Source organism: Coloeus monedula (genome assembly GCF_965178545.1).
Source record: "Coloeus monedula genome assembly, chromosome: 3".
Classification (NCBI taxonomy): Eukaryota; Metazoa; Chordata; class Aves; order Passeriformes; family Corvidae; genus Coloeus; species Coloeus monedula.
Window position 1 is genome coordinate 58,614,013 of NC_138783.1, and position 27,526 is coordinate 58,641,538.

At 41.0% G+C, this 27,526-nt stretch overlaps 1 protein-coding gene across 1 annotated transcript; it reads left to right on the forward strand.

The window, feature by feature from the left end:
* Positions 1-4,864: 4,864 nt before the first annotated feature.
* Positions 4,865-27,255, forward strand: OLFM4 (olfactomedin 4; the record flags this gene model as incomplete). The annotated part of the gene is made up of 6 exons (XM_082279504.1): positions 4,865-5,038; positions 7,266-7,343; positions 10,970-11,122; positions 17,538-17,750; positions 18,676-18,829; positions 26,462-27,255. Exons 1-6 carry the CDS (start codon positions 4,955-4,957, stop codon positions 27,253-27,255), a joined length of 1,476 nt encoding a protein of 491 aa, XP_082135630.1. The 5' UTR covers positions 4,865-4,954.
* Positions 27,256-27,526: the final 271 nt, after the last annotated feature.

The window sequence follows — 27,526 nt, forward strand, 5'->3', positions numbered from 1 at the left end:
TTCCTTAGTGAAGGTCTTTCTTTTCTGACATTACAGATAATTTTTTTTTCTTTCATTTTTGGTGGCTGAATCAGTCGAGTTAGTGGCATTTTTAAAGGTGTAAAGGAAATTTCACCCTTTCTGCAAATTCTACTCAGTTTCTCATTCTGCTCCAGGAAGATGCCGCTTTCCTACAGTATCAGAAAATTGAAGCTCACCCTTACTAACATAATTTTTAAACTAGGTGTTAATATTTCCCATACACTTTCTTATTTTGAACATGGCCCAGAGGGATGTTTTTTAAAACACTAACCTGACATTCTACTGATAAAGGGATTAAATGAAAGTATTTGCATAATATCTTCCAAATAGATGAGCTTTATGATAGATGACACCAAAATGTATTGCATAAGAATGTGAATCACTTGGAGAGGGAAAAAGTGCAAGCAATTTGTAAAGGGATTAGCAGAGTAGAACAGGTCTATGTTGAACATTGGTATCATGAAATAGATGGATTTCATGATGACAGTTGTTCCACAGCACCTTACCAAAGAAAGCTGACCCTCCTAACCTCCTTATTTCACTACAGGATGATCCTATAATCAAAGAAGACCAGACTCATTATTTTCAGAAAGAAACATCTTCAGAAAATAAAAAGGAATATTAGCTGCTATGTTCTTGTATCGTAGGATGAATATGAATTAATGTTTTCTCCATATTTTTGGCTTTACTTCAGGAATATGTAGTTTGGTGGGAGGAGGGATTTAACAAGCTTTAGGCAAGCTTTGCTAAATCCACAGTATAGAGGGTACTGGACGACATGCACTGAAATGCTGATTCCACCAGGCTCGGAGTCTTATCGCGTCTGCAGGCAAACAGCAGAAATGCTTTTACATTAGACTTGCAAAATGTAGTGTGCAGTGCAGTACTTTCTGTCTGAACCATTCTGTCAAGTTAGCATGGTGAGGTACTATATCCTACTTTGGATCCACTGATTTTTATTTTCTTCTTGTAAGAAAGTGCAGGTTATACACCTGTCTTGGGACTGTATGGAACAATTCAGAGAGAATTTGAGATTGTGACATCAGCTAGGATAAATATATTTGTGTATGATTACTTGATAGATAGAACCACATAACCTACATTCATCCTGTTGTTCGCCTACTAAACTGAGACAAGTTCTATATTTTTTCTTGTTTGTATTTTTGCACGTTTAATGTGGTCCCTGTTCTCCCATAGTTGAATGCCTCTTATTCTTGTTAATGCATACAATTGCAAAACATGGCTCTGAGGCAGTGCAATACTATATTTTCCAAATGTTGGTGGGAAACTGAGATGTAAAAGGTTATGTTCATACCACCATGCATGATCAAGTTATATTTGACTCCCGTGACTTTGGATCAAACCACCAGCTTTAGAGAGCAGATTATATGAATCACCTATCTCTCTGTTGAATAATAATCATGATAATCTCTGCTGTGATAAAACCAGTCATTAAGTTAGGCTGGGTTTGAGAAGGGCTCTGCTGAACAGGTGTCTGAGAGACATTAGTGTGCTTTTTGCAAAGGCACTTTGTTGTATAGGTCCCACTGAAATCAAAGACAAGGTCTGTTGCAAAAGAAGGGACTTTGCCCTGAATTGCCCACTAGGACTGCTGCAAACGAGGAAGTACTGATGAAAGTGAAGCTCTACAAAAAGAATCCTTGTATTTCCCTGTTTTCCCAAGAGGAAATTCTTAAATAAGTGCAACTTTCCTGTATGACATATAAATAAAGTTTCTCGCCTCTAAAATGTAGAAAATGCATCTATTTTATTTTTTCAGATTAAGAGTTCTACATAGATCCAGAGAAAGTACTTTTATTTAGCATTAATTACGCTTCGATTAGGAAAAATATAGATCCCCATTGTCTCTGTGAGGTCATGTGCAAACACAAATACTGCGGAAAATGCCAAAGCAACTGATCAACTATGATTACTGAGCTATGCCAAAGCAAGTGATTAACTATCGTTACTTGGCTAATATTTGCTTCCTATCTCGGAACTGCTTTTTAAACATAAAAGAAAAACCGTTGAGAAACTTTTATGCTTCGTGGGTGATTTGCAAACCCAGCCTCTGGAAGGAACAGAGACTCACTGTTATGCTCAGAAAACAGGTTTTTCTTCTGATTAGACATCAGGCTCCAAACTCAGAGGCTGTCTGTGCTGACAGCACAAAGCTGCCTACAAAATTTCACTTTCTTGCTACACAGGGGAGCATGTGAGTGTGGCCACATGTGCTGCAGAGTTGCCCTCTCTGTAGCCAGCAGGACTTGTGGTGCCTTAGCAAGGCCAGTGGGTCTGTAGGTGCCCTGGGCAGCTGCCTTCTGGCAGTTTTCAGGCTGCCAAGGAGTGGTTGCATGCATGGGGCATGGAGCATGCTACTCATCTGGAGTCTTCATATATACAGATGCATCTGTGCTATCAGCTCAATTTACCTGTATCTCTGTGTCATGCTTTCCCTTGCTGCTTCATCCATCCAGCTAAATGCATTCCCCTTGCGAATAATGCCTGGTCCTCAGGAAAAGTGGCCTGTTTGTATGCTGCTCGGAGCTTGTTCCCTTAAAACAGCCTGGTGGTTTCCCATGTATTCACATGATGAAACACTTGTCCTTTTAGATCTTTTCTGGGGCCTTTGATGCTAAGATGTGACCATTACTTTTCTATGTGAGTTTGTGTAGGTCTTTTTGGTGTTCGGCTTTCTTTTTGTTTGGAGCATCAGAAATAACCTGAGGCATGGATTGAAGCCTACCAGGGTGGTATTTCCATAACAAGAGATGTGATAGAAGGGCTTATGTCTGGAATTGGAGGGCTAGTTAGGACTAGGCTGGGCTGATAAGGAACAAACCTTCATCCATGACACATTTTGGGAGTGATTTGTTTCCAGGATTTCCCTCAGTTTTGTATGGAGATCATTTGGTTCACTCAAAAAAAAAAAAAAAAAAAAAAAAAGTCTGGGAAGGAAGTGACAATTATGCAATATCAGGATATCACAGTCTGAGAGTAGAGATCACTTGGCCAGCATAGGCTTACCAGTTGTCTGCAACATGTATGTGCTGGTTTGTACCTGAAGTCTGCTCTGGTGTGGCCAAAGAGTTTTTCTTATACTGCAAAGGATATTTCACAGCTGTCAGCTGCTCTGACAGGGGCCAGTCTGCTTCTCTTGGAGCTCAGGGCTTTAGCCCTGGCTGTACTTAACAGCATCAGTCTCTCCATTCCCTTGACAGCACTGTGGTTTACCTGGGAAAGCACACCACTGTAACCTGAGAGGAAGAAGCCTGGATTCATTTTCTTGCTGTACCAGCATGGCTCTGGTTCTTTTTGCTTACACATTATCACATGCCTTCCAGGTCTTGTCTATCTTACATTGAATTATTAGCCATGAAATCCTCCAGTAGAGATGCAGCTTCTGCTGTGAAAAAATATCTTTGCAAGAAAGTATTATATCCTTACCCTGCAAGATGCTGCTGCCAGCCTTGTGAATATGTCTGGAAGCTTATGCTTATGCAAAGCTGTGGTTAAAAACATGTTACCCCAATGGACATGACTTCTCTCAAGAGTTTTCTAGTTTGGATTTGCCCTAAGCCTCGGCTTTCCCTTTGCCACCTGGAGCTGACAGTGCTATGGTAATACAAGGAAGCCTTAAGAGTTCCTCACCAGGGAGATGAGTTTCATATGCGGCAGCACTGCTGCTCAGAAGTACTGCTGCTCCTGCCCTGACCTCTGCCCACCAACACCAGAAAGGAATAAGGGTCTCCTGACCGCTTTCTTCACTTAGGCACAGCGACAGCCTTTTGTTGCTGACTCAGTAGAAGAATTAAGCCTGACAGAATGAAGGAGAAAAAGGAAAAGAATGTTTTCATCATGGTCATGTTTTGGTCTAGGGACTTCTTGACTTTTACAAGTGCATAGATATAGCCATTCCCTTAGTCCCTACTAGAACCTTCCTTCCAAACACCAAGCTCATTTTCCCAGTGATCCAAAGAACTTGGGAGAGAATTTAAATTTCTTCTGTACAAGTGGAGGCTTGCAGCTGACTCTACCAAGGCAGTAGCTTGTTGGGAGTAGAGAATTCCCATGGTGGGTTGGGTGCTGTGGGAACTGCAGGCAGCTCACTGCCTCTCACACGGTGGTGTGGCACAGCTGGGGAGTGTGGGGGCCACACTAATTACATGTGACCTTTTTTCATTTCTCTGGATCAGTGCTCTAGAGACAGGACAGTCAATCATTGTGGTCAGGTGGAATGCAGCTCCATGAAAAGAGAGCAGGTGAGTAAGCCTTGATGGGTACACAGTGTTAATGCAACAGTAAGCATTAATGGGCACATAGTATTAATATATGACACACAAAGCTGCTGGGAATGAAATGGGAGGTAGTCTGTGTCCCACCTGTGCTATGTGAGAATCAAGGGAACTGAAAAACTGTAGAGACCTCTGTGTATTTTTCTCACTGGCAAAGGTCCACTGGCCTTTGGGAAAAGGGAAACGTGGTTCTGGTGTGTGAGCAGTCTAGCCTCATCTGCTCTTCTCTGTATGTATAAGAAGTAATAAATACCACAAAGACCTGTATTGTCTGCATAACTTTGATGGAATCTTCAAAGAATCTACAAGAATTTTTATGATTGAGTCACTGTAAGAAAAATGCCTGTTTGCCTCTCATAGCAAATAAGCACCTGATGTTCTGTAGAAGATTAAGATCAGACACTGTACCCCATGGGAAAGGTTTCCTGTTAGAAAACTGGACACAGTTAATTTATGATGGTAACTTATGTTTTCTTTGTGTGTTAGTAATTTGGTTATTATATGAGTTTATGACATCACTTACCCAAAACCTGTAAAAATATCATGCAAGTTCCTTAAGGGTTGGTTGGGGAAATCCCCAGACTCTACTATAAAATACATCCTTTCTCCCTTTGCTGTCACATCTGCTGGCTGAGAAGATGAAGCACACACAGGTGGCTGTGCTTCTCCTCATGCAGAGCATGAGTGCTGTGGCTGGGACGACGACAGCAGCTGTAGAAGAGGTAAGATGGGGGTCTCATAACCTGAGCTTTGGTGCCTTCTTGTCATCTCACATAGTTTAGATTGCTGAAAATTCTTTTAAGGTTACTGGAAAATGATTAGACAAATGTTGAGATCTCTGCATGGAGAAAGTTTAAAGAATTCCTCCATCCTCCCCCCAACCAATGTATAGGGACTGGGTAATAAATGTAAAATTGAGGCACAGGTTTAAAGTCAGAGTCAAATTCTGCCTTTGGTTAGATGAGTGCAACTCCCAGTGAGGATCTGAGTAGATATTAAATGCTCTGTGTAGCTTCTAATTAATTAGCAAGGGCTTATAGCAGGAACAGATCCACATCTTTGATGTGGAAGGAGTTGGGAGGCGGGAGCTTTCCCAGCTGCGTGATTGCTGTCATACTCTGTGACCAGGCACATGAAAGCCATATTGGTTGGTTATTGGTGGATGCTCTCCCTCTTCCCTAAAAAACTGTATCTGGCTGGGCAAGAGAGAAATTCAAAGCAAAACAAATCAATCAGAAGAAAACCCACAATAACCCCCAAACGAAAGCTACATCAAATTCAGGGGGGAAGGGAGAAAACTTTGAAAAATACTTCTTTTAAGCAAAAAATTTTATTAGTAAAAGATAGTTTTGATTTTGTACTGTCTTTTAAAATTTTTTTTTAATTAAAAATGGGGGTTCAAATTTTTAGAAAAAAAGTTTGTTAATAGGTTAAGAGCTTTTTCAAATGAAGCAAAGCATTTTGGTTTTGTTTGACTGAAAATGACTGCCTTTTGGTATTTATTAATTAAAATTTGGGAAAAAACCATTTTGGCTCCCAATAATACTTTCTGATTTATCTGGTTTAGTCACCAACCAGAGAATTCCTGTGTGCCCTTAGTTACATTTTTTGGAGTTTAGGAGTGTTGTGGATACAGGCAGTGAAGTTAACACCTCCTGGGAAGCTGCCTTTATCTGCTCAAGGAATGAAAAGTTGCAAAATTCAAGATGGAGGTGTAAATATATATTGATAAGCTGAGGGTAGAAAGCTCAATAGGGGAGAAATTCCTCCTTAGTCTGCTTAGCTTTAAGCTAGTCTCTTCAGTCTGTGTAATTTGCACAATTTGTGATGCTCTCTGCCCTAACACTGTTAATTGCTACCAGCTGCCCATCACGATCAGTGTAATTGTATGAGCACACAAGTGCCTGTTCAAGAGGGTTTATTTGACAAATTGTCCCACAAAGCTTGTTTATACTGTGCCACTTAACAGACCTGCCCTTTGCTGGCCATTTGGATTTCCCCACCATTCCCTGGCTCAGGAATAGGATTCCAGCTGGGATTTGGGAAATGCAGGAAGACCCAGCTGTGAGTGTCCTGTTGCAGGGGAAGTCCATTTGATGCTCCGTCTGTTGCACCATTTGACATTGAGGGTGTCTTGCTCCAGTTCCCAGTTTGCCACTGGTTTTGGTGAGATCCCATTATGGGTGACTGTGCTGCATCATGGGAAAGCACCGTGCTCTTCACACTGTGTGGGAATGTGGTAACCCCCAGTACAGTGCCAGGGTTACAGTCACTGTCCTTGCTGTGGCAGGAAGGCACAGTCACTGTAACAGTGCAGCCACAGATGAAAGTTAAAGGGGTGTATATAGTCTTACTACATAAAAGGCTCCCGCGGTGGATCTGGCTGTATCCTTGGCAGTGTGGTGTCTTCTCCCAGTGCTCCCTCTCCACAGTTGGATGCTGTCACTTCCATGGTGCTAGTAGCAGAGTGGGACATGTTCCCCAGCCATCACAGCTCACAGCCTGACAGCTTGGTGTGAAAGGGGCAGCAAGTCCTCTGCTTAGAGGCTGGAGCATGAGCTGGGTGGTGAGGAGGGGACATCCCTGCTGGGAGGGCAGTATTCTCTGGATTTAGGGCAGAGGGGCATGGCACTGTCCTTTTAGAATGCCGTGTAATCTGCCAGGGCTGCCTGTCACAGCCTCAGCTCACACCTCCTGGACAGGCTGAGTGTCCCCTGCCTTGCTCTGGTCACACAGAGCCTTTCTTCAACAAGAGGTGTCTGTGAAGTGACATTGTGCCCAGGGAAACTGTCACCTCAGCAGCAGACCAGAAATTTTACAGTTGCTCAGGATTGCACCCATAATAAAATCAAAGTGCTTTGGAGCTGCAGGATGGGGGCTAACTGGTGGGGAAGGGATGGTGCCTTATGCAGGAAATCACACTAAAAAAGTCTTTCCTTTGCTTTTCAGACTGCTCATCTCAGTACAATGCTTCCGTATCTGACACAACCTAGGAATACGAATGGCAAACTGCAGACTACTCCAAAGGTATAAACATTACTAGCCTTCAATATTGTCCAGAAAAGATCAAATTTAGGAACTTCTGTCCCATTCTTTAGATGCTACACAATCACTTAGTGACTTGACTCTGACACAGGTAAACCAGTTGTGCTCCCTGGAAAAAGCATTTATGTGTTGTGTATCCGGTACTTTAGGAAGTAGTGAATTTCCAAATTCATCACTACTGTTACCATGTCATTCAGTGCCTTAAGTCAGATCCAAAACTTTAGGATTAACCTTGTAACTACTGAACTGGACCCCAGACATGAAACAGATGGGACCCTGGGGATTTGTTGCCAGTATGACAAACAGTTTGGTGATTCCAGCCTTCCTGGAGGAAGTCTTCTGTCATAAACTATAACAGGGCCTTGAAAGTATCTTCTGAGGAGAGTCCACTTGTGGTTGCTGGGAGTGAGAATATCTTGATTCTCCCTGTTCTACCTAGTTAAAACATTATCAGCTATTTGATGGTAGAAGGACATGAATCTTATTTCTGTGCCTTCTGGTAGAGTGCTTAAGTCCATAGTCTGCAGATTTTAGGGTTTGGTTTCCTTCCCTCTCTCTATCAGTGACTGTTTAATAACATATTTGCTTTGGAGCAGATTCAACGGGTCACACTTGCTCTGTATGGTCTTCCAAATTATAGTCAAAAACAGAGTTCATCCAAAGCACAGGTCCAGATTAGGTTGGCAGTGGTAGACAGCTTCACAGCAGACCTTTTGTGTGTCCAGGCAAGCCCAGTGGGGCATATGGGATGTGTGAAGGGACCTCTTCTGAGACGGAGTTGAGTCTCTGGCTCCAGTAGAGCATTTCAAAAGTGAAATGGAGTCAAGATTCTTTCTGAGAGTCTGATGAGGAGGACCCAAACTTTATCCATCTCCTTGCCCAGCTGAGGTGGCTTCTGCCCCTGCTGTGGCCCTGTCGTGTGCCTTCTGTGGATCTCTGTCTTAGGATGAGCAAATAGCTGATTCAGACCTGTGAATGTCACTAGGCTACAGTGACAAATTTCCTGGTTTTCAGAAAATTGAGTAACTGCTCGCTCCTATTCCCTTTCTTAATTTGAAGGGATGTGGAAAAAGAGCATTTCTCATAGCTTCAAATATGTATATGTAACAGCTTAATTTTGCAGAGTGAAATGTTGCTGTCAAGTCCTTGCTGTAGGCTAGGACAATTTGCTCTCTTTTAAGCATTCTGTATAAATTATTAAACTTTAAGAACCATACAACTCCATCAAAAGTAGCAGTCCATCTCATGCATTTTTCTACAGGATGACAGAAGACATTTTTGTAACATGGTTGTAATTTGGCTGGTATTATATTTTGATTGAAGCACTTATTGACCCAAGGGGCTTTTAACTAAACAATGCTTATTGGTCTTGTCAACATCCTGATCCCAATATTTGTAATGTCAATGGAAGAATGGAAGCAGTCCTGTCTGCCCAGGCTGTCTACTCTTTTGGGGAAACTGTCTGTTGGCTTCAATATCAGCTGTCTTACTGCAGTGAATCTCTTCCTTCAACTCAAAGCTCCTTCCTAACTCAAATGTTAAAATATAATGATTGTTTTTCATAGGGAGGTTAAAAGCACAAGTTGCAGGTTTTTTGGGAGATACCTGAATACATTTATGAATTTTTTTTAGCACAATAGGCATGGTAAGTCTAGAAAACTGATTGGTATATACAGTCAAGACTGTAGCTTACAGCAGAGTGTATAATGCATACAAAGGTATAGCAGACACTATGCTGTACAATGTATAGCATACTCTCTCTTGTATACATGCACTCATATTTGTGTTATGCACAGAAAGAGCAGAACACAATACCTTCCACACAAAAATTAGCATGCCAGTGTGCAACAGTCTCAGAGAAGCTCCCATATACTCATTAAGCCACATTTATTTATTCTTTTGGTCTCTCCCATCCATTTGTATTTTATTGCTGAGCAACTTGACTTGCCATCCCAACCATGCCCATGTGCTGAGGACTCGGAGGTGTAGAAAATATCTAAGTGACTTAGGAACTTATTTTTCATAGTAATTTACGTACTGATAGCCATATCTTCAAAAATACTTGGAAACTTAGACATAATGTGTTCTCAGTGGGATTTTCAAAAGTGCTTTGGTAACCTGCCTGGCAGAGAAATCAATGGAAGTTATGTGCTGGGACGTTCTGGAATGCCATGAGATACTTCTCTGCTTCCTTTCATGTTAAATGTCTTCAGCAGTCTGAGTGAAGTTTTAAGGCCCATGGTACTTGAACAACACAGATAAAATGACTTTCCACGCTTTCTTCCAAAATGAGATGCATGCTGTTTGTTGTGGCTGCAGTAAAGAGGTTGCCAGAAGTGTGAACTGGGATCATTCCTGCTTGCTGCTCCTTTTTTTGGGCTCACAGATCAAGACAGTTTTGCTGCTGGCCATCACTGTGTGTCCTGGGCTGGTTTTTCAGTGAGGACATTAGTTGAATCCACTGTGGAAAAGCAAGGGAAGAAGTGCTGAAATGCCAGCTCTCAGGACATTGTTTTGTTGTTTGCTTGTTTATTTTCAAGAGGGGGAGAAAAAGAGATAACACATGAATAACACTGGGATTTCTGCAAGGCAGGAAAAGAGATTATAGAAAGAAGTGAGTTTAAAGAGCAAGTCTGCAGTTTTAAAATATGCAGCTGCATTGAAGTGTGTGCCAGAATATTTTAAAGTAACACCAAATATCTTTATTAATAAATTCCTGATAGGTTTATGAATTGGAAACATTTTGTGTACAAACAGAAAAGAACTGCTCCGAACACACTCAGTATTCAGCCTGGTGTTTATAGAATGCAGTGTGCCTTGGCTGTAAATTATGGTGAGATCAGGAGGTGCCAGCCCTGACCTTTCTGTACCTCATGCACATTGCTCAGTGATGGTGCTGTGAGCATGCAGACAACTGGGACAGGCAATTCATGGGCAAGAGCTTTGCCAAATATCCACAAGGATGGATGGGCGGGCTGTTATGTGTGGGTCTTATGAGCAATATTTTGTAGCAAAATAAGAATCTCTACCCTAGGCCAAACCTGCCTATTTAATTTATCACCTTTCAGTGGTGTATAATTAAATGCACATGTCTGTTTGCTGTGGCTGGCTGCAAATCTTCAAATGAAAGATTTTTCTTTTCAAAACCTTCCCTGTTACTAGTTCTATTTCAGTGCTTTCCTCTCTTTGGATGTAAATGACTAAATGATTTGACCAATTTAGATGAACAGAATAGTAGCTGTAAGACCTAACTTACTACATTATTATTTTCCTGCTATTGCCTGCTTTTCTATCTGCTGGAAAAGCTATTTCATTATCTTAGGAACATTGTCCACAAGACTGGGAAAGTAAGGACTATTATATGCCTCTGTTTTTCCAATGGTAAAATCTTTAAAGCAATATTTAACTATTTTTAGAGAGATTTGTAAGGATGAGTCATAGAAATTGCTAGATATTTTGACTTCCTTGGAAGAAGAAGGTGGAAGATGACTAGTAAAGAAATTGTTGATTTTGTGATTGGCACAACTCCTATTATTTCCAGAAATTATTAGGTGCTGATTCTAGAGAAGAATGTTAACACTTTTTTTCTTACCAATTTATTTTTGCAGCTGTTTGCCAATGTGTCTGGCTCTGTGAATGATGAGGGAACCTGTCAGTGCTCCGTGTACTTGCCGGATACCACCTTTCCAGTGCAGAAGGCTGAGCAATTGGAAATTCTAGTGACAACTCTCTCGGAGAAGTTTGAGACAGAGCTTTCTAAAGTAAGGTGTTCTTTTGTCTTATAAACAACACTTGCATCTTTTCGGATAAATGGTTGCCTATGAAAAAGTGCAGCAATTAGCATTTATCTGTGGTCTCTCTTTCAAACTGTTGGAAAGAGGGCTCTGTAAGAACAAGGAGAAAGGTGATTAAATCTCTGATCTTTGACATTGTAATAGCATATCATACATTTGAATATTCTCAGGTCTCTTTTCTAGGCCTTTTCAGCTAGAGGCATATGGTATGTTTTGGAAGAATGGTTATGGTTTTCCTCTTTTGGCTCAGTTTTATTAGTTTGGGATTGCTACATGATGCTACAGGAAGCCAAGCCTCCTGCTCTTTCATGTGTTATTATTTGTATCAAACCAGTCAGATTGTGAGAAGGCAGTGAAGGGAAAGAGGAGAAAGGTCACCAAAGCCCAGAGTGAAGAAGTAGGTGAATATTTGCCCCTTCACTGCTTCTGCTCTCACAGAGGAAAAATAAATAAATAATAATAAAAAAATCTTTCTTGACAACATCTGAAGCTGTGGCAGTGAGACTGCTGAATTATGCATTTCTGTTGAAGACAAACACACCTTACATTGCTTTGGCTGCTTGTTGCATGAATTGAGCTCCATTTTTTAAGGAACTGGGGAAAACCTACACATGCTGAAGTGCACTGGGTGAAGCTGCTTGTGAAGACAGGAATCTGCCTTTGACTTTTTATAGTGGATAAATATTCAGGATTCAGATTTGGTGTCCAGCAGAAAGTGTTTTCTTTGGAAACCAAGCATCTTAAGAAATGAAGTGTCCTTGAATTAATCAGCAGAAAAGGCAAAGCATTAAATTATAAATTGTAATCATAAATATTCATAGCCCTCCTCTGGTATAATCAAGAACAGATAAGAAGTTGTGCATAAAACCCACAACAACAGGCGTAGGATCTTGTGGCAAGATCTCTCAGTTCAAATAGTTTGTTTTGAAAGAACTGGAGTTAACAGTGAAACACATTCAGCTGTCAGCAGGCATATGAAAGGCAAACTGACATAAATCCTGCTGCCTCCAAGCACAGGAGTTACCTGATCCCTTGGAGCATGGAAGTGCAGCTCAGGGTTAGTGAGCCATGAAAATCACTGAGATTTCAGGTCCCCATGCTGTTCCCACTGTGGTCAGTGCCAGCATTTGAAGGTCACTGCACTGGGACAGGATGAGGGGCATGAGTCCCAGCCAAAAATTGGCATGATTCTTCAAGGTGTTTGTGTATCACCTTTCCCAGTCACTTGCCCTGGCACAACCTATCTCTTACTGGTGTTTTCCTTAGAATGGTGCATGTTTCCTTTAAGCTAGTGCCAGGCAGATGTGTGGAGCATCTCAAGTGCTGCTTGACCTGTCTGTGTGGACAACCTCTGATCTCCAATGAGTTCAGACATCTTGCTCATATAAAGACACAGGTTACTATAAATACCTAAAATTAGGTGTCCAGATTTGTACCTGAAACTCACCTCTAAATTCAGGGCAAGCTGAGTCCCCACCCTAGACTTTAATGTCTAGGTTGCCAGCTGGTGTGAGCCGCTGTGACTGTTGTCACCCGTGCCCAGCAGTGTACCACAGTGTAGACACTGACCTCGACTTGCAACTCTTGCTTCAGACAGTGAAAATTCTTGACCTAACTCAGGCTTCACTGAATTTCATCCTGTTGAGACCAATCAGCCAAGCAGTGTTACAATGCATCTAGTTGAAGTGTGACACATACTTTGGTGTGATATGGGAAAAGAGACACTTTAGGTCAGAAATTGAAATGAACAGATTGAATTTTGGTGTAAATGTATGTGTGAAAGATTTCTCATTTCTAATGTTCTATTTTTTTTTTTTTTGTAGAAAGAACAGAGTTATTGAGCATTTCTCTATTGATTCTGAACTTAAGTAGTCTGAGATCCTGTGATGCATAAATCTCCATGCTCAAAAATTCTTTACCTTTCCAATTGTGGAAAAAATCCTAATGCAATCCTGTATATTACTTCAGTCATAATGATACTTGCAGAGACAAGGAAATAATGAAGTGGAGGAAACCCAAGCTTTCAATACTGATCATTACTAGAGAGCAAATTCCTAGGTAATTGCATTCAGACATAACCTAATCTCACCATGGAAGTAGGAATTTCTACTGAATGCTTCCTTTTTTGACTCTTGGAATCCATGCTTTTGTTGTTCTTCTAAAACACCCTTTGAAGATCATGGGAACTATTCCTGGATAAGAGCTGCAGGATTGGACCCTCTTAAGGATGCTTTCCATGTGCTAGAAGTGCCAGATAAACAACCTGATTGAATCATTAACCTTTTGCCTGATTGTTGGCTAATTCAAAAAGCAAGGGGGTCCTTTTATAGAATCAGCAGGCAAGGAAGCTTGCAGATAAAGAGATGCTCTCATGTGCCAACTGAGTACAAACTGTAGGCTGAAAATACCAGACTAATTTTTCCTCTGTCACATCAACCTTTGCCAGCATAATTATGACTACAGAAGAAAATTAACCTTTTAAAGCAAAGTGGGAATTGGCTGTTCCTATCAGTAGGAAAGGGGAGAGGACACTTCCATGGCGGGGGTGGATCAGCACATGATCACAAGGAGAGAAAGTGCCTTTCAGAACATGGCTCACGATGGCCACAACATTCTCATGTAACAGAAACAGGAGTGAAAAAGCCCACTGGTTTTCAAAACAGGTTAACCTGTAATGTAATTCTTCTCCATCTCAGAAGGCAGACGGCCAGCCTTGCTCCTTATGGCTCTGTAGAGGTCAAGCCTGCCCAAAGCCAGTGCCCTGGCTTTGTGATTTTATAAAGTTGCTGGTTTGTAATTTCTTTCTTATCTTCCCTCACTCCTCCCATATTTTTTATTTTGCATCTTCATCTTGCACCTTTGTTCCCCCTTTTGTACTCTCCAAATGTGTGCTGGAGAAGTGTCTGCTTGCATGCTGCAAAACCTGTTTTGGTAAATACCAGCTGCAGGTAAACGACACAATAAATGAGCATTGCATATTTTTCCTGCCCTTTTCATTAAACAAAGGTGACAATGCTTGGAAAGGAGGAAAAACTGAAACTGAGGATTTTTTCCTTACATATACCTCACGTGGTTCCATTTTCTTCCCATAAAGGGCTAATCCAGGCCCTATGCACTCATGATACCCTACATCAGGCTTTTATGAAAAATGCAGCAGCAATCAGTACTAGTTACTGGTCTGTATCTCTAAATACAGGATATGCACAGAATTTCTGTGCCAGCCTGTCAAAAGACTACAGCGAGTCCCTAGCAGGTAGATGCAGTAGAAGAGCAGGGATTACAAGCTGCTTAAATCTATCTGCCAATCAACAGAGCAACATCGTGTTCTTTCAACTGATATTTCTAATCCACAGAAACTCCTAAACCAGAACTGAGCAGGTGGGAATCTTCACACAGAGCATTGCAATGCTTAACATGTGTACTGGATTTATCTGCAAGAGCAGTATAGGCCTGTTAGTGCAGTACTGCTGAGAAAATTTTATTTGTCCAATAATTCGCCTGGGGAGCTATTAGCTTAAGTTCACTGCGATGCTGGTGTGGCTGTGCAGAGCACTGCAGAGTGATGGTGCTAGTTCAGGCTCAGCTATGCTCTGCTGGATGGTGTTGACATGTCCTTAAATGACCTAGATGGTTGACTGAGTGAAAATCCTCTAATATGGGAGGAGAATTTCAGGGCTGTGTCTTGCAGCATTCTGCAGTCAGGGCTGGAATAACTATGCATGCCTTGTTCCAGCCCTCAGCATTTTGTCCAGGCTCTGAAAACCCTGGAGAAAACTTCAAATTCACAGGTTTCTTGCTAATGAGTAGCCATCACTAATTCCAGCAGCCTGTTTATTTCTACCAAATCTGTAGATTTGGTCTGTATTGCATTATTATTACCAGTATTACTGTGAGAAAGATTATTAATAAGTAGACAGATTTCCAGATACCTCTGTGATAGACATAGCTTCACACAGCAGTGCAATTTTGCTCAAAAATGGACTTGCTTCATACTTCTCAGGCTGTAATCACATATTCTTTCTTTTTTTGTTGTTGTGCCAACTCTAGACACACGGTTTAAACATCTACCTTTGAATAATTTTTCCAGATGGGTTTTTTTTTGAGATTCTCTTTCAACTCCAAACTGATTTTGGTGATCAGTGTAAGTGTGAGGTCCATCTACCTCTGGCTTTTCCAAAAGCACTGTTTGGTTCTTCCTACTATTCCCTAGCAGATGGTGGTGGCAGTTAGGACTGGCGCCTTGAGAGGCCACCTAAAAACACGGACTAGACAGGAGTAAGGGAATAAAGGTAGGTATTTATTCGAAGGGCCTTCAAAGGTACACCCTTGGGAGCCAGAGGCTACTGCCAAGATGGACCCCAAGATGGACGACAGGTCACGAGTTCTTCACACTTCTATAGGTTCTGTTCATTTGCATATCAGGGTTAATTCTCCAATTAAAGCTTCAGTTAATGATGTAATTTCCCCTCAGCTGACCCCCCTCTCAAAGGCTTTTGGTTTATACTTTTTGGGCCTAGGATGGTCTGGGTGTCCTTGAAGACAAAGCCTGGAGAGGCTCTGTTATGTCTGCCTAGCATGAGAGAGCAGAAGTTAACAGGCTACAAGAAACTTCAGAGATATACACCAAGCAGGACAGGATTCGAAAAAATACAAAAGTTAAAACCTAAGGCATCAGGGCAAGGGATCCCAGCAATCACTGTTGCCAGCCAGTTACAAGGAACTAGGTCTAAGTCTTTGTAGGCTGTTATTTTTTGATTCTTAATTGTAATCAATAACTTGAAGTTATCCTGGCTTGACCTGGGAGATCTAGAGCATCCAGTGCTGTGAGCCAGGGTGCTTCTGCTACAGCTTGTGGAAACTTGACAGTCTCGAGCAGCTCGAAGCCTGGCTGCACACATTTAGAACAGAAGATCTGTTTTATACTCAGATTTATACACATGGCACTGAGCATCCTGGTTTTGGTGTATATTATGTATATCCATGCAGGGTTTTTGTAGTGGGTTAAGATTTACAGTGTACTTGTGCCATTATTGATAATTATACTTCTGAACAGAGGATCTACTCTTATGCTTCTCCTCCTTAATCCACATCACTAAATAACTTATGATCTTAAAGGATCCTCTTCATGAATTTCCATGCCATGAGCTCCCACACCTCTTCTTTAGTACACAAGGGATTCAATCAAGATTGAATTATTTGATAAATGTGGGGTGTTGTTAGGTCCCTGTCTCAAGGGCTGCTGTCAAAACAGAGAACAGGGAGTCCATGGTCTTCAAACCATGGCAGGATTTCAGACACAATGGGAAAAAGTACTGACTTTTATTTAATGTTAAGATAATGCAAGGGTGCTTGAGAAGATGTAGGCTAAGACTTTCAGCTGAAGAAGTAATAGTTATGAAAATTACAGTGCTGCAGATAGAGGCACAAATACCATCTGAGGGTATAAATATGAAGTTAATAGTGCAACAAACTATTTATATTTATTCCTACTTATCTTTTGTGATATAATGATATTGATTTAAGGGAAAAGAGACATGACTTCTATGAAGCATATGGGAGAGAAATTATGCCCCTTTACCAAAGCATTAAATTTCAAGGAACTAACATTTCTAAGGGAAGTCCCAAATCCTTATAATATTCTTAACATTCAGCATCACAGTGCTTGTGCTGTGACCTTTACCTCAGCAGATATATGTGTGAAAATATATTTATCTGGACAACTATTTAATGGCTCAAAGACTGAAAAGGCTGGTATATAAATTACTCCAGCTAAAGCCTGCCATCTATTTAATACTTTCACTTAAACCAGATTTCATTTTTAACACTCTGTTTAAATATTTTCCCCCTGCCCAAAGACAAATATCAAATCACTTCTGCCAACATTTGACACAATTCAAATGTACACAGGGTAAAGTCCTATTTGGATTCAGAGTTAGTAGGAAATGAAGTTGAAAAACTTGGGAATTCTTTATTGCATTTTGCAGCCTTCTCTGGTTGCTTTTGAGAGATATTATACTGCAGATTTCCTAATACAATTTTCACCAATGTAAGTTCTTGGCATACTGAGGATAAAATTAGCTCACAGAGACAATATTAGAAAAGAATGAAAAAATGGATGACTGTGAGTAAAATTCTGCCTTCAGTTATCCCCAGGCATTCCTGAGGGGATTTTGCAAAACTGCTAACAATAAATGAAGGTTAAATTTCATATTTTTAATGTATGTGATGAGAATTTCATTTATGCTGTTTATGTGAAGAATATATATGGCAAGTATGTGGAAGCTATGCATAGGGTACTCAGAAATATAACAAGGATGTCAAACAGGCTTGTCTTATTTGCTAACCTGGACTTGAATATGTATTTCTTTTTTCTTTCTTTCAGGTTAGGGAGTACTCAAAAAGAATCGAACTGTATCAGCAGCAAATCCTCAATCTAACCATCAGAGTGCAGCAAGTGGAGACGGGTGGTGTATCTTACACGGAATTGGACTTCCAGTTACTGAAAGTGGAAATCCGTGACCTAGAGAAACTGGTCACTCAGCTGAAACCCAGCCTTGTTGGAAGCAATGCCATCGTTGAGCAAATATATTTGGAGGTATTGCCAAGGTCTTAATTAGCCACAGAGGGTTCAAATACACAGATAGTCTATTCTCTCTTTAGTGTTTAGGCTGAGGAAATGCAGTCTGTCTCTACTGCAGCCAGTGGAACTATTTTAGCATTTCATCAGCATAAATTAAAAGAAAGTTTGACCTTAAATGCATTAACAACTTATTCCTTGATATAGAGCACAGAAAAGCAAAGAAACCCCAAAGCAAATGGAGACCACTCTGGTTTTGACAAATATCTGCCTGAAAGTTAAAAGTTTTTCATAGTGTTAAACACACAAGCTGATTAAATTATTATAATAAATATTAATTTACAGACCCCCATGCTTGAAAGCCTCCATGCTTTAATTTAGATAATTAAAAAATTAGCTGCTGGTTGCTAAGGCAGTGGCCCAATCAATATGAAATCAAGAAGTAGGAAAGATTATCACCTTCCCAGCAGACTATAAATCACATTTTCAAAATTGTAGTTAATCACTCACCTAGAGAGAATAATTACTTCAGATGGAACCTGAAATATCATTTGCTCCATTGTCCTCTAGATCATCAAGCAGGTGATTAGAAACACTCTTTATCTTTACAAATAAAATTTGCAGATACTTTTGTAAGGCTGGAATAAGTACATTTTGTATTTAACAGTTAGTACTTGCCTAAGACCTACTGGATATTTTTACACTATGTATGAAATAACACTGTATTTTTTGCATCCTGTTATACGACTTAGTCTTAAAACATATCCTTGTGGTCACATACTCTGCTGGAAATGTCAAGCTGAGGCCAGGAAGATAAGGCCTACTCTTAGGGATATTTCTTAGAACCTCCTCTGTAGTGTCTTCTGTGACCTGATCAAGCTGCCTGCAAATATCTGTAAAACAACATTGACATTAAAACTTGCTGTCTTTTTTTCCCCTCTAGATTACCAATCTGACCATATTGGTAAATGAACTGGAATCACTGGACAAAAACAATGTCCTTGCAATTCGTCGACAAATTGTGTCTCTGCAGAATCGATTGAAAGAGTGTGAAGAGAATGCAACCAAAACTACACCACCCCCTTATTTCTCACCAGGTAAGTATTTCTGTTGGATAACACATAAGAAATAATACAATACATTGTTAGAACTGTAAATGCAGAGATTTCCTTTTGTTACTATTAAATACAACTGTAATGATACTCCTTAGCTCTTGAAAAATTGAGCAGACAGCTCCTAAAGTTTCATCAATGATTCAAAAGGAAAAGGAAGGCAGGAATCAAATTCTTGCAAAAACAGTAGCTGTTTTCAGCTGGAAGAAGTCGCAGTCTTCCTCTTACCTATAGTGTGAAAAGTGAATCTCTATCCCTCTTCTCTTTTTTTTTTTTCATAACAATGAAATATGGGAAAGTATGTTTTTTTACTGACTAGCTTCGATTTTTAGTAGTTCCTGTGAAAGTGACCTGTGTCATGGCAATATTGCTCTAATGCTGCTTGAAAAATGTATGAGCAACTGTTGATGTACTAAAGCTGTTGATATGCAAGCTCCAGAAGGGATTTTTGTGTGAAGATTACTTTTGCTTCACAGGCAAAAGATGCTTCTAAAACAGGTGGTCAAGAGACTTGGGGAAAAATTCTGGTCTCAGGGAAATAAGGGGAAGCTGTATTACTGATTTCAGTGGAACTAAGATTTTATAGTTTTCTTAACTGGGAAAGGTTATATTCTGGTGCCTGGATCAGTGGCTCCCAGAGTGCAGTTCATATAATGGTGATAAGAGTTATGGGGTGTGTGGTAATTAGTTTATAACTGAAAGATCTTTTGTCTTTGTGTTCAGTTTGAAAAATCATATTGTGAGTGAATCATAGTCTGAGAAATTCTGAGAGTCAGATATGATATACTGGAGCAAAACATTTAGAAAACACTAGACTAGATATGCCCAGGTCAAGAATCCTACTTGCTAACAGACAGGAGGATTTCTAAAACCATGTTGGTCCCCTGAGTGTTTTATACACAGGGGGTTCCTTTAGGCAGAGTATTGCAAGAGCAAAAGTGCTGTGTTGTACACAATACCCAGGGGAAGAATCTTACTTTTTCACATAAGCTGGTTAACAATCAGCTAGAGGAGCCTATAATAAAGGAGGAGTGGTGTCCTGCTTTCAAGGACCACAAATTTGCACCTACCAGTGTTTACCTCTCATCACCTTGGGGTCAGCTAATTCAAACATCTCATTGGAAAGGTGAGCTGAAGAAACACAAACTTCCCTTAGGGTGAGCAGTCCCTCCTTAGGGCTTCATGGCAGTGCAAGCAATTGCTGTGTTTCTCTGACAGAATGAATGAGTAACACCTTGTCTGGGAATCAGACAGGAGAGAAATCTGAAACAAAAACCTGCAGTAAAAAATCTCAAGGCCTTTCTCTGCTGCTTAAGGAAAGGCTTAAAATGTTTCAATGAAAAAAACTGCACAATGTTTTAGAAGTAGTTGATGGGCATCTCACTGATTTATTGAGGGCAATGGTGTGTGGAAAGGAGCAATCTCGTTCTCTTCAAACCTACAGCAAGCTTTTGTTTTGGTGAGAAAGTACTGAGCTCCAGAACAAGTACTGTGTCCTTCCATGAGGGATGGAGGAGAGGGCTGCTTTTACATCTGGGTGGCTGGTGTGTCTGTGTGACATAGCAGCTTTCAGTGTGTAGGAAAGGGGAGACTACACAGTGCAGCTCTGTGCAGGGATAGGCAAGTCATGTCTAGAGCAGGATGGTAGCTCTGGGATGGGTAAACGTAATTGCATGGAATTGTGACTGTAATAGACTTATTCAGCATTGTTTCTCAGGGCACAGTAAGGAGACGGATAGACTTTATCTGGTACCAAAATGGTATTGCTTTAGCATTGCCTTATTCCAGACTGGTATGCCAGCTAGCTCAGGCACCTTTGCATATGGCAACACTGCACTGTAGCAGAAAGGAATGGAGCAGGTCAAAACCCTACCTGATATAACAACTTCCAGAGAGTTACCAGCACTGATATCAGCTGAGGACAACCTCTTGTGTTTGTGAGTTTTTCTGTCCAGAGGTAGGAACGTGGGAGGGGTTGGAGGATGTCTGTGAGTGTATTATCACATGGTCTCCTTCAGGGTGAATGTGGTCTCTGAGGAAGGCACAAAGGACTGGCAGAGAAACTGTTGTGTTGGGAGATGCCAGCTCTACAGATAACACAAGTGTTACTTAGGCTCTGGACTAGCATATTGTGACTTTGCGTGACTGGTGGGGAGCAACTATCCCCTGTGCAGAGGATTTTGTAGAGCAATTAGACGTCCTGCAGACTGTACCTGAAAACACACAGAAGCAGTAAGATGGAGCAATATTTGCTTGGGAAAATGGAGCAAGTATTTGAGAGAGCTGCATTTCCTAGCTGGTCATTTTGGAGGTGCTGCATGGACGCTCACACCTAGGCCTCTGGAGCTTTCTAGCACCCATTTGTGTGTTTGAATACAATTTCCGTATGTTTTCTCTGCAAGCTTGAATGCCTTGAATTCCTGCCAAACCTCTTGGCCTTGCCCTAATTTTAGTTCATATTATATTTATAATGTTTGTATTAAACTGACTCTTTGTCCTGTTTTCAGATTGCTTTTTCTTTCCCCCTTCATCCTCTCTCCTGAATATTTTGGGTAGGCAGCATGAACTAGAGAGGGCTTGGCTAATCCCCAAGCTGTCTAAGATCATGAGTCTAAATGCAAGTTTAATTAAAGCTTCTTGCTTTGCACTGCCGTAGTATGCAGCCCCTCTGACTCTGTCCCCCAAGGCTTTTGCTGCTGTATTTCTCAGAGTGAGCAGGCCTGTTCTCAAACAACATAGCAGAAAGAAATCACTGGTTTCCATTTCCTCTGACTGGAGAGGTGGGTGTCTGAGTGTCTGATATATAGGTAGTCATTCCCATCATTGTCACTGGCTTTCCTATCTGCAGTGGTTCATGGCATCTCTTTCCTTACCACTCCAGTGGGAAGAAATATTTACTCATTCATTTTCTTTTGGGCTGATCTCATGTGGCTGCATAGGGTAGGTATAGAGAAAAAAGACCTTAGGATGGTCCTTTGAGGTTTCTGCAGCAGATTCTGTGTTGCATCTCACTGAAATGATCTGTGAGAGGAAGCAGGGAGAAGTGAGTCTGATGAAATTCAAAGGCAAAATAGAAAGGAAGAAAAAAGGGAGCAATGTCGTTTTTTTTTTTTTTTCCCTGGATTTTATACACTCAGAAATTAAGAATTTCAAGCTACTGGTGAGTAGGTCTCAGCAGGAGGAATACCTGGAGTAGCCTAATTCTGAAACTCAGGCAATCTTATTGGAGTCTTATAGTGATTTCACTCCCAGCCTATATTTTACCTCCTATGGATCCAAGGTGTCTGTGTTTTCTGAATATTTTGGGTTGTGTTTTGAACTGAATGCATCCATACACAAGGAGAGAGATATATCTAGAGGCACCTGAAAAGAACTGTCCAGTTGTCCTCCCCAGGACTTCCTGAACTGCCCCTGGAGACACATGCATCTATTTAGTGGCATTGGAGGGAGCTGAGCTGAAGGACCTCAGTGGCTTAGTTGCCTTAAGGCATGTCAGATGAAAACCAGCCCTCCCTCCACCTCATCCCCTGTTAAATGTTGCCAGCATAGGTCGTCTTTTATGCTGCTCTAAGCCTGTTTCAGTCCCCCATGATACTGGTGGAAGACTGGAGTGTCTTTGTGGGTCTTCCTGTGTCAGTGAGATAGTAGAAGCCAGGATGAGCTTTCCTTTAAAGCTCTGTCTTCGGTATCTCAAGCCCTAGTAAGGCTGGTAACAGCTCCCACATCTGGATGGGAGGGGAAGATGCACATCTGGTGCTTGGGAGCACGTGTGAGAATGTAGCACCAGCCTGCTTCTGGCATCTGTGCCCCTCGTGGGAGTTCCTTTCAGTGTGGGTCCCACCTTGTCTTGTGACCTTTGGCTGCATAGGCCAAGGGTGGTCCCTTGTCTTCTGCAATCAGATGCAGCTGCTTGGTGGGAGGAGGCTGCTGGAATGTTTCTTTTTATTGTTGGAATAAGAAGCTGATGTGCTCTGCCAGTGCTTCAGAGTGAAGTGGGTAAAGGGAGATCCAGCAGGATGTGTCTCATGCTCAGTTCTGCAGCCCGTTAGCAGAGCAAGTCCGGTTCCTTTCAGTCCTGACAATTAGGTGTCAGCTCTTTTTCTGGTGAATCAGAAGGATTAGTATACAATTGAGCTGAGATACTGATTCTTTATGTGGGGACAAGTATGTGTGTATGGACCTGTGCTAGACCTTCCCTTGTCTGTTTGCTACATAAGCACGAGACAAAGGAAGGCAGAAATACCAGGACGTCATTTATCAGTGGCCCAAAACAATGGAGAAAGGAGTTAAAAACTTGAAAGTTTGAATAATGCATTTGGATTTATTTCAAGTACCTTCTAATATTTACAAAATTACATGACACTTTGCTTCCTTCGTGAATTCTTTTTCCCACAAGATCTAGACAGGGAGGCAAGTTTAGATTAAATAAACAACAATGAATTCTTCTGAACCTGTGCAAAAGACAGATCACCCCCGACTACCACAGAGGGTTTTTTGTAAAAAAAAATAATAATTATGGGAGAGTTTTCAAGGAAATAAAAATCAAGCACATACTCTATAGAAACCTCAGACAATTTTTGATGTCATTAAAACGGAACACGCTTGTAACTTTATTTTAATAATTCATTGTTTCATAAATAAAAACCAAACAAGTGTTCAGCAGAGAGATCTCTTTAAGGGAAGAAATAATAATTTATTATTTCTTTTGTAAAAAAAGGTCTCTCTGCTGAACACACGTTTGTTTTTTATTTATGAAACAATGTATGAATTATTAAAATAAATCTGGAATTGTGTTCTGCTTAATGACATGAAAAATTATTTGAGGTCGCATATAGATGAGCTTAGCAGTGCTTCACTACCTGCAAGCTTTGGTGCTGTATTTTTTTAAACAAATGAAGAGTTTTAGAGCATTTAATAACCATTTAATTCTGAGATAAGTTTATTGTGATTTAAGCACAGTAATATATCCAATATGTCACCAGCTTTAAAGAAGTCCTCATGCCATAGGTAGCAATACATAATAGAGATATGTGAAAAAACCAGTTCAAATTGATTTATGAAGTTGGCAGGCTGCAAGCCATTTTGCACTGGCTGTCTTAGCTTTCTTCCTTTGCATGAGCTGAGGTGTAAGCACCTCCAAATACTGGTAGCTGTGCCAAGTGCTGAGGCCATGTTACTAGACATGCTACATGCCATTTCCAGAGATGCAGCCTGGCCAGCCATACAGCAGTGCCTGCCTTGTGTGCTATATTTGGAAATGAGGTTTCTGCTCCGGGGCCTCGTCCTTTGTAAAGCACTTAAGTGCATGCTTAAATGCTCATCTGCTCCGAGCCAGGAATGCTGATTCGAATGGATTCTTGGTGGCACGAAGGAAAGCAGCATTCAACCACGGTCATGCCATGTTTCAGTGGCAAGAAACCCAGGCCACAAAAAGGTCTGGGGGAGGAGATGGGATTGTTTACAATTCGTGCCAACTTGTCTGCCATCAGATGGAGACTCAGTGATGAGGAGCTGCTGCCATGGGCAATACTGACCTCAAGGAAGTCGCCAACATGGCCTGGGGACATAGGGATTTATCTCAGTGTAGTGATTTATATTAAATATAAAACTGCTCCCCGCCTTCCTCACATATGTTGAGAGGAGGCTGCAGGTGAATCACATGTCCCTCAGGTCACAGTCACCAGTGTAAGACACTGCAAAACTCTGAGGAGTGAAGCTGTGGTGCAGTAGAAGCAGAGAAATAATACATTTTGAGAAAGGGGGAGACATGCAGAGCTTCACTGTCCAAATTGACTTTAGACATTGGCACAAATGTCAGTGCTTGTACACTACTATCATTCAGGACACAGGTTTCTAGCCCCACACGTACTGCACCTTTCTCCTGGGCAAAGCAGATCAGAAAAAGATTTCTCTGCATTTTCAACAGTGCATTTTTTGCACCAATTATCTTTTTTCCCCAGTCTTTTTCCAAATACAATACTTCAGATTGGTCTGCCTCTAATTTTCCTTCTTTCTGTGGGATAGACTGCAAAGCCTTTGAGAACAAAATGTCTCCTAGACTTTTCTGTCAGTGGTTTCAGGAGTTTCCAATTCATGTCCATAAGTACTGTCTGCCTATGCTTAGGGATGGCCAACTTTGAGGGCAAAAGATAAATTCCTTCTCTGTTTTTTCCTTTCTTCTTTGTGCTAAGACAGAGGTTATTTATATGCCAGACATCCTTTCATATGACTGAGCATATGATCCATTCTTGTCACAGAAGCTGCAAGAAATCATGACATGGTTCCCACTCAAATTATTAAAACCTCGAAAGATAATCTTGACATTCATCAGCACCATAGCTGTCAGTGCATGGAGTTCCTGTGTTGAGGGAGGCATTATTAGCAACCAACTTTTGTGGCCATTAATTTATTCACTAATCAATGTATGAGACTTGGGTCTATTCATACTATACTCCATCTTTAATAAGGAAGACTATCCAGTGGCTAGAACACCCCAGTGAACTGGGAAGCACTGGAGTACCACTAAGCTTCTGAGCTGGTGCCAGCCACTTGGTATCTCTGTCTCCATTACCTCAGGTGAAGATAACCCTACAGAAAAAAATCTGGGACACTTTGTGGCAGTAATACAAAAAGCTCATGTTAACACTTAGAAAAGTGCATGCTGGTTTTTGCTAGTGGCAGCTTCAGACTCATCAGAAGCCCAGGGACATTTTTGAGTGAAAGTTTTTCCTACCAGTGACTTACAATATTGAGAATTTATCAGGAAACAGGAATGTCACTAATTCAGCATGAGTAAAAGGGAACTGTTTATTGTATTTAAATTATTTTTTCCATGATACTAAAAATGGTTTTGCTGTGGATATGTGTAAAACAGATATGTTCTGATTCAGCTTGAAGTCATATTTTCAAAAGAGTCATCCCACATGAAAAGTCAGAGTAATATCAGTCTACATTTCTTGGGCTGTGATTGTTACTGTCTGCAGATTTCTTTGATGGCCAGAGGTGGAAGGCACCATGTTGCTGTGACACACAGTTGTAAAGCTGTGATTCTGACAGCAGAATGCTAATCTGAAATGTGACTCTGGAATTACTGCTGCTGCTGCTCCTTTCTTCCCCTCCACAGTGAAATACACAGAAATCAGATGCTCCTCGTTCTTTTTTCCCCCATGTCCCATGCTTTCAGTTCCACTGAGGTAGAAAATAACCTAAAATGCTTCTGAAATTGTGTTTTCCAAGGGATTTCCTAATGCATTAGGCTGGCCTGCCTCAAATGGGTAGAAACAGAAATCTGCCCCTTGTATGGAACAGAACAATGAGTACTTATTTTCTGTGAATTAATCCCCCACCTCCCCTTTCAAATAACTGTAATAATATGTATCCTATTTTTTTTTTTTTTGCTATGTTTTTGAGTCAGCTTGGACCACTTGGTGCCATCCAGTTGCTAGCCTTAGCCCTAAATGAGCCTTTTACACTTGAAGCTGTGCATTTATGTCTGTGCTTGGTCACGAAGCTGTTCCTCACTAAATACAGCCTAGAGGCTACAGTCTGCAAAACTTCTCTCCTAGTAATGACATCTGGAAAACCTGTTTGTTTTGGTTTTTTTCTCTTTAATTACAGGTACCTGCATTCACCGTGGACTGATGAATGTTAGCCAGCCCTATGTTGCCAAGCTGAATTGGAGAGGATTTTCCTTCAAATATGGTTCCTGGGGTAGAGATTACTATCCCTCTAACCCAGAGAAGGAAGTCTATTGGGTTGCACCATTGAACACAGATGGGAGATACTTAGAATACTTCAGAATTTATAGTTCCTTTGATGATTTGCTGCTGTTTAAATACAAGTATGAAAGGAGGATAACATATGGGGAAGGAGGTGGTGCTGCCCTTTATAAAAATTATTTGTACTATCATGCTTATGGTTCGAGATATATGGTGAAGCACGATATAAACACAAACACGGGGGTTTTGAGGAAGGAGCTTCCAGGTGCTGCTATTGGTAACCGCTTCTCTTACGCGGGCGTAGCATGGCAGGACATCGATTTTGCCGTGGATGAAAGTGGGTTATGGGTAATATATTCAACTGAAAATAACGTGGGCAACATTGTGATTAGCAAACTCAATGAGACCACACTTGATGTGCTAAATACTTGGCAGACAAGACAGTACAAGCCATCTGTTTCCAATGCTTTCATGTTATGTGGTGTTCTTTACGCCACAAGGCCATTGAACACTAAGAAAGAGGAGATCTTCTACATGTATGACACAAGTACTGGCCAAGAAGGTAGGATCAGTATCATTATGGATAAAAAGTTAGATACAATCCAGAGTATTGATTATAGCCCCACAGATCAAAAACTGTATGTTTACAGTGATAGTTACCTTGTAAGATATGATGTGATCTTTCAGCCTTAGTACCTCAGGGACATATGGATATGATAAAACTGGCAGCAGCCAATAAGAGTGATTCAATAGGCCTTGAGACAGTGCTTCTGCCAGTTCAGAGTTCATCTGGTCTGATGTACTATATGTGGGGCTGTCATACAGATACTTACACTCTTCAAAGGGATTGCCCACTCTGACCACTAATGTTGCTGGCAGCAGTTGGCACTATGGGTTTTTTTTAGGTTTTGCTTGGTGTTTATTGGTGCTCAATGCTTTACAGTTGTCCTGTCTCTGGGGGTAG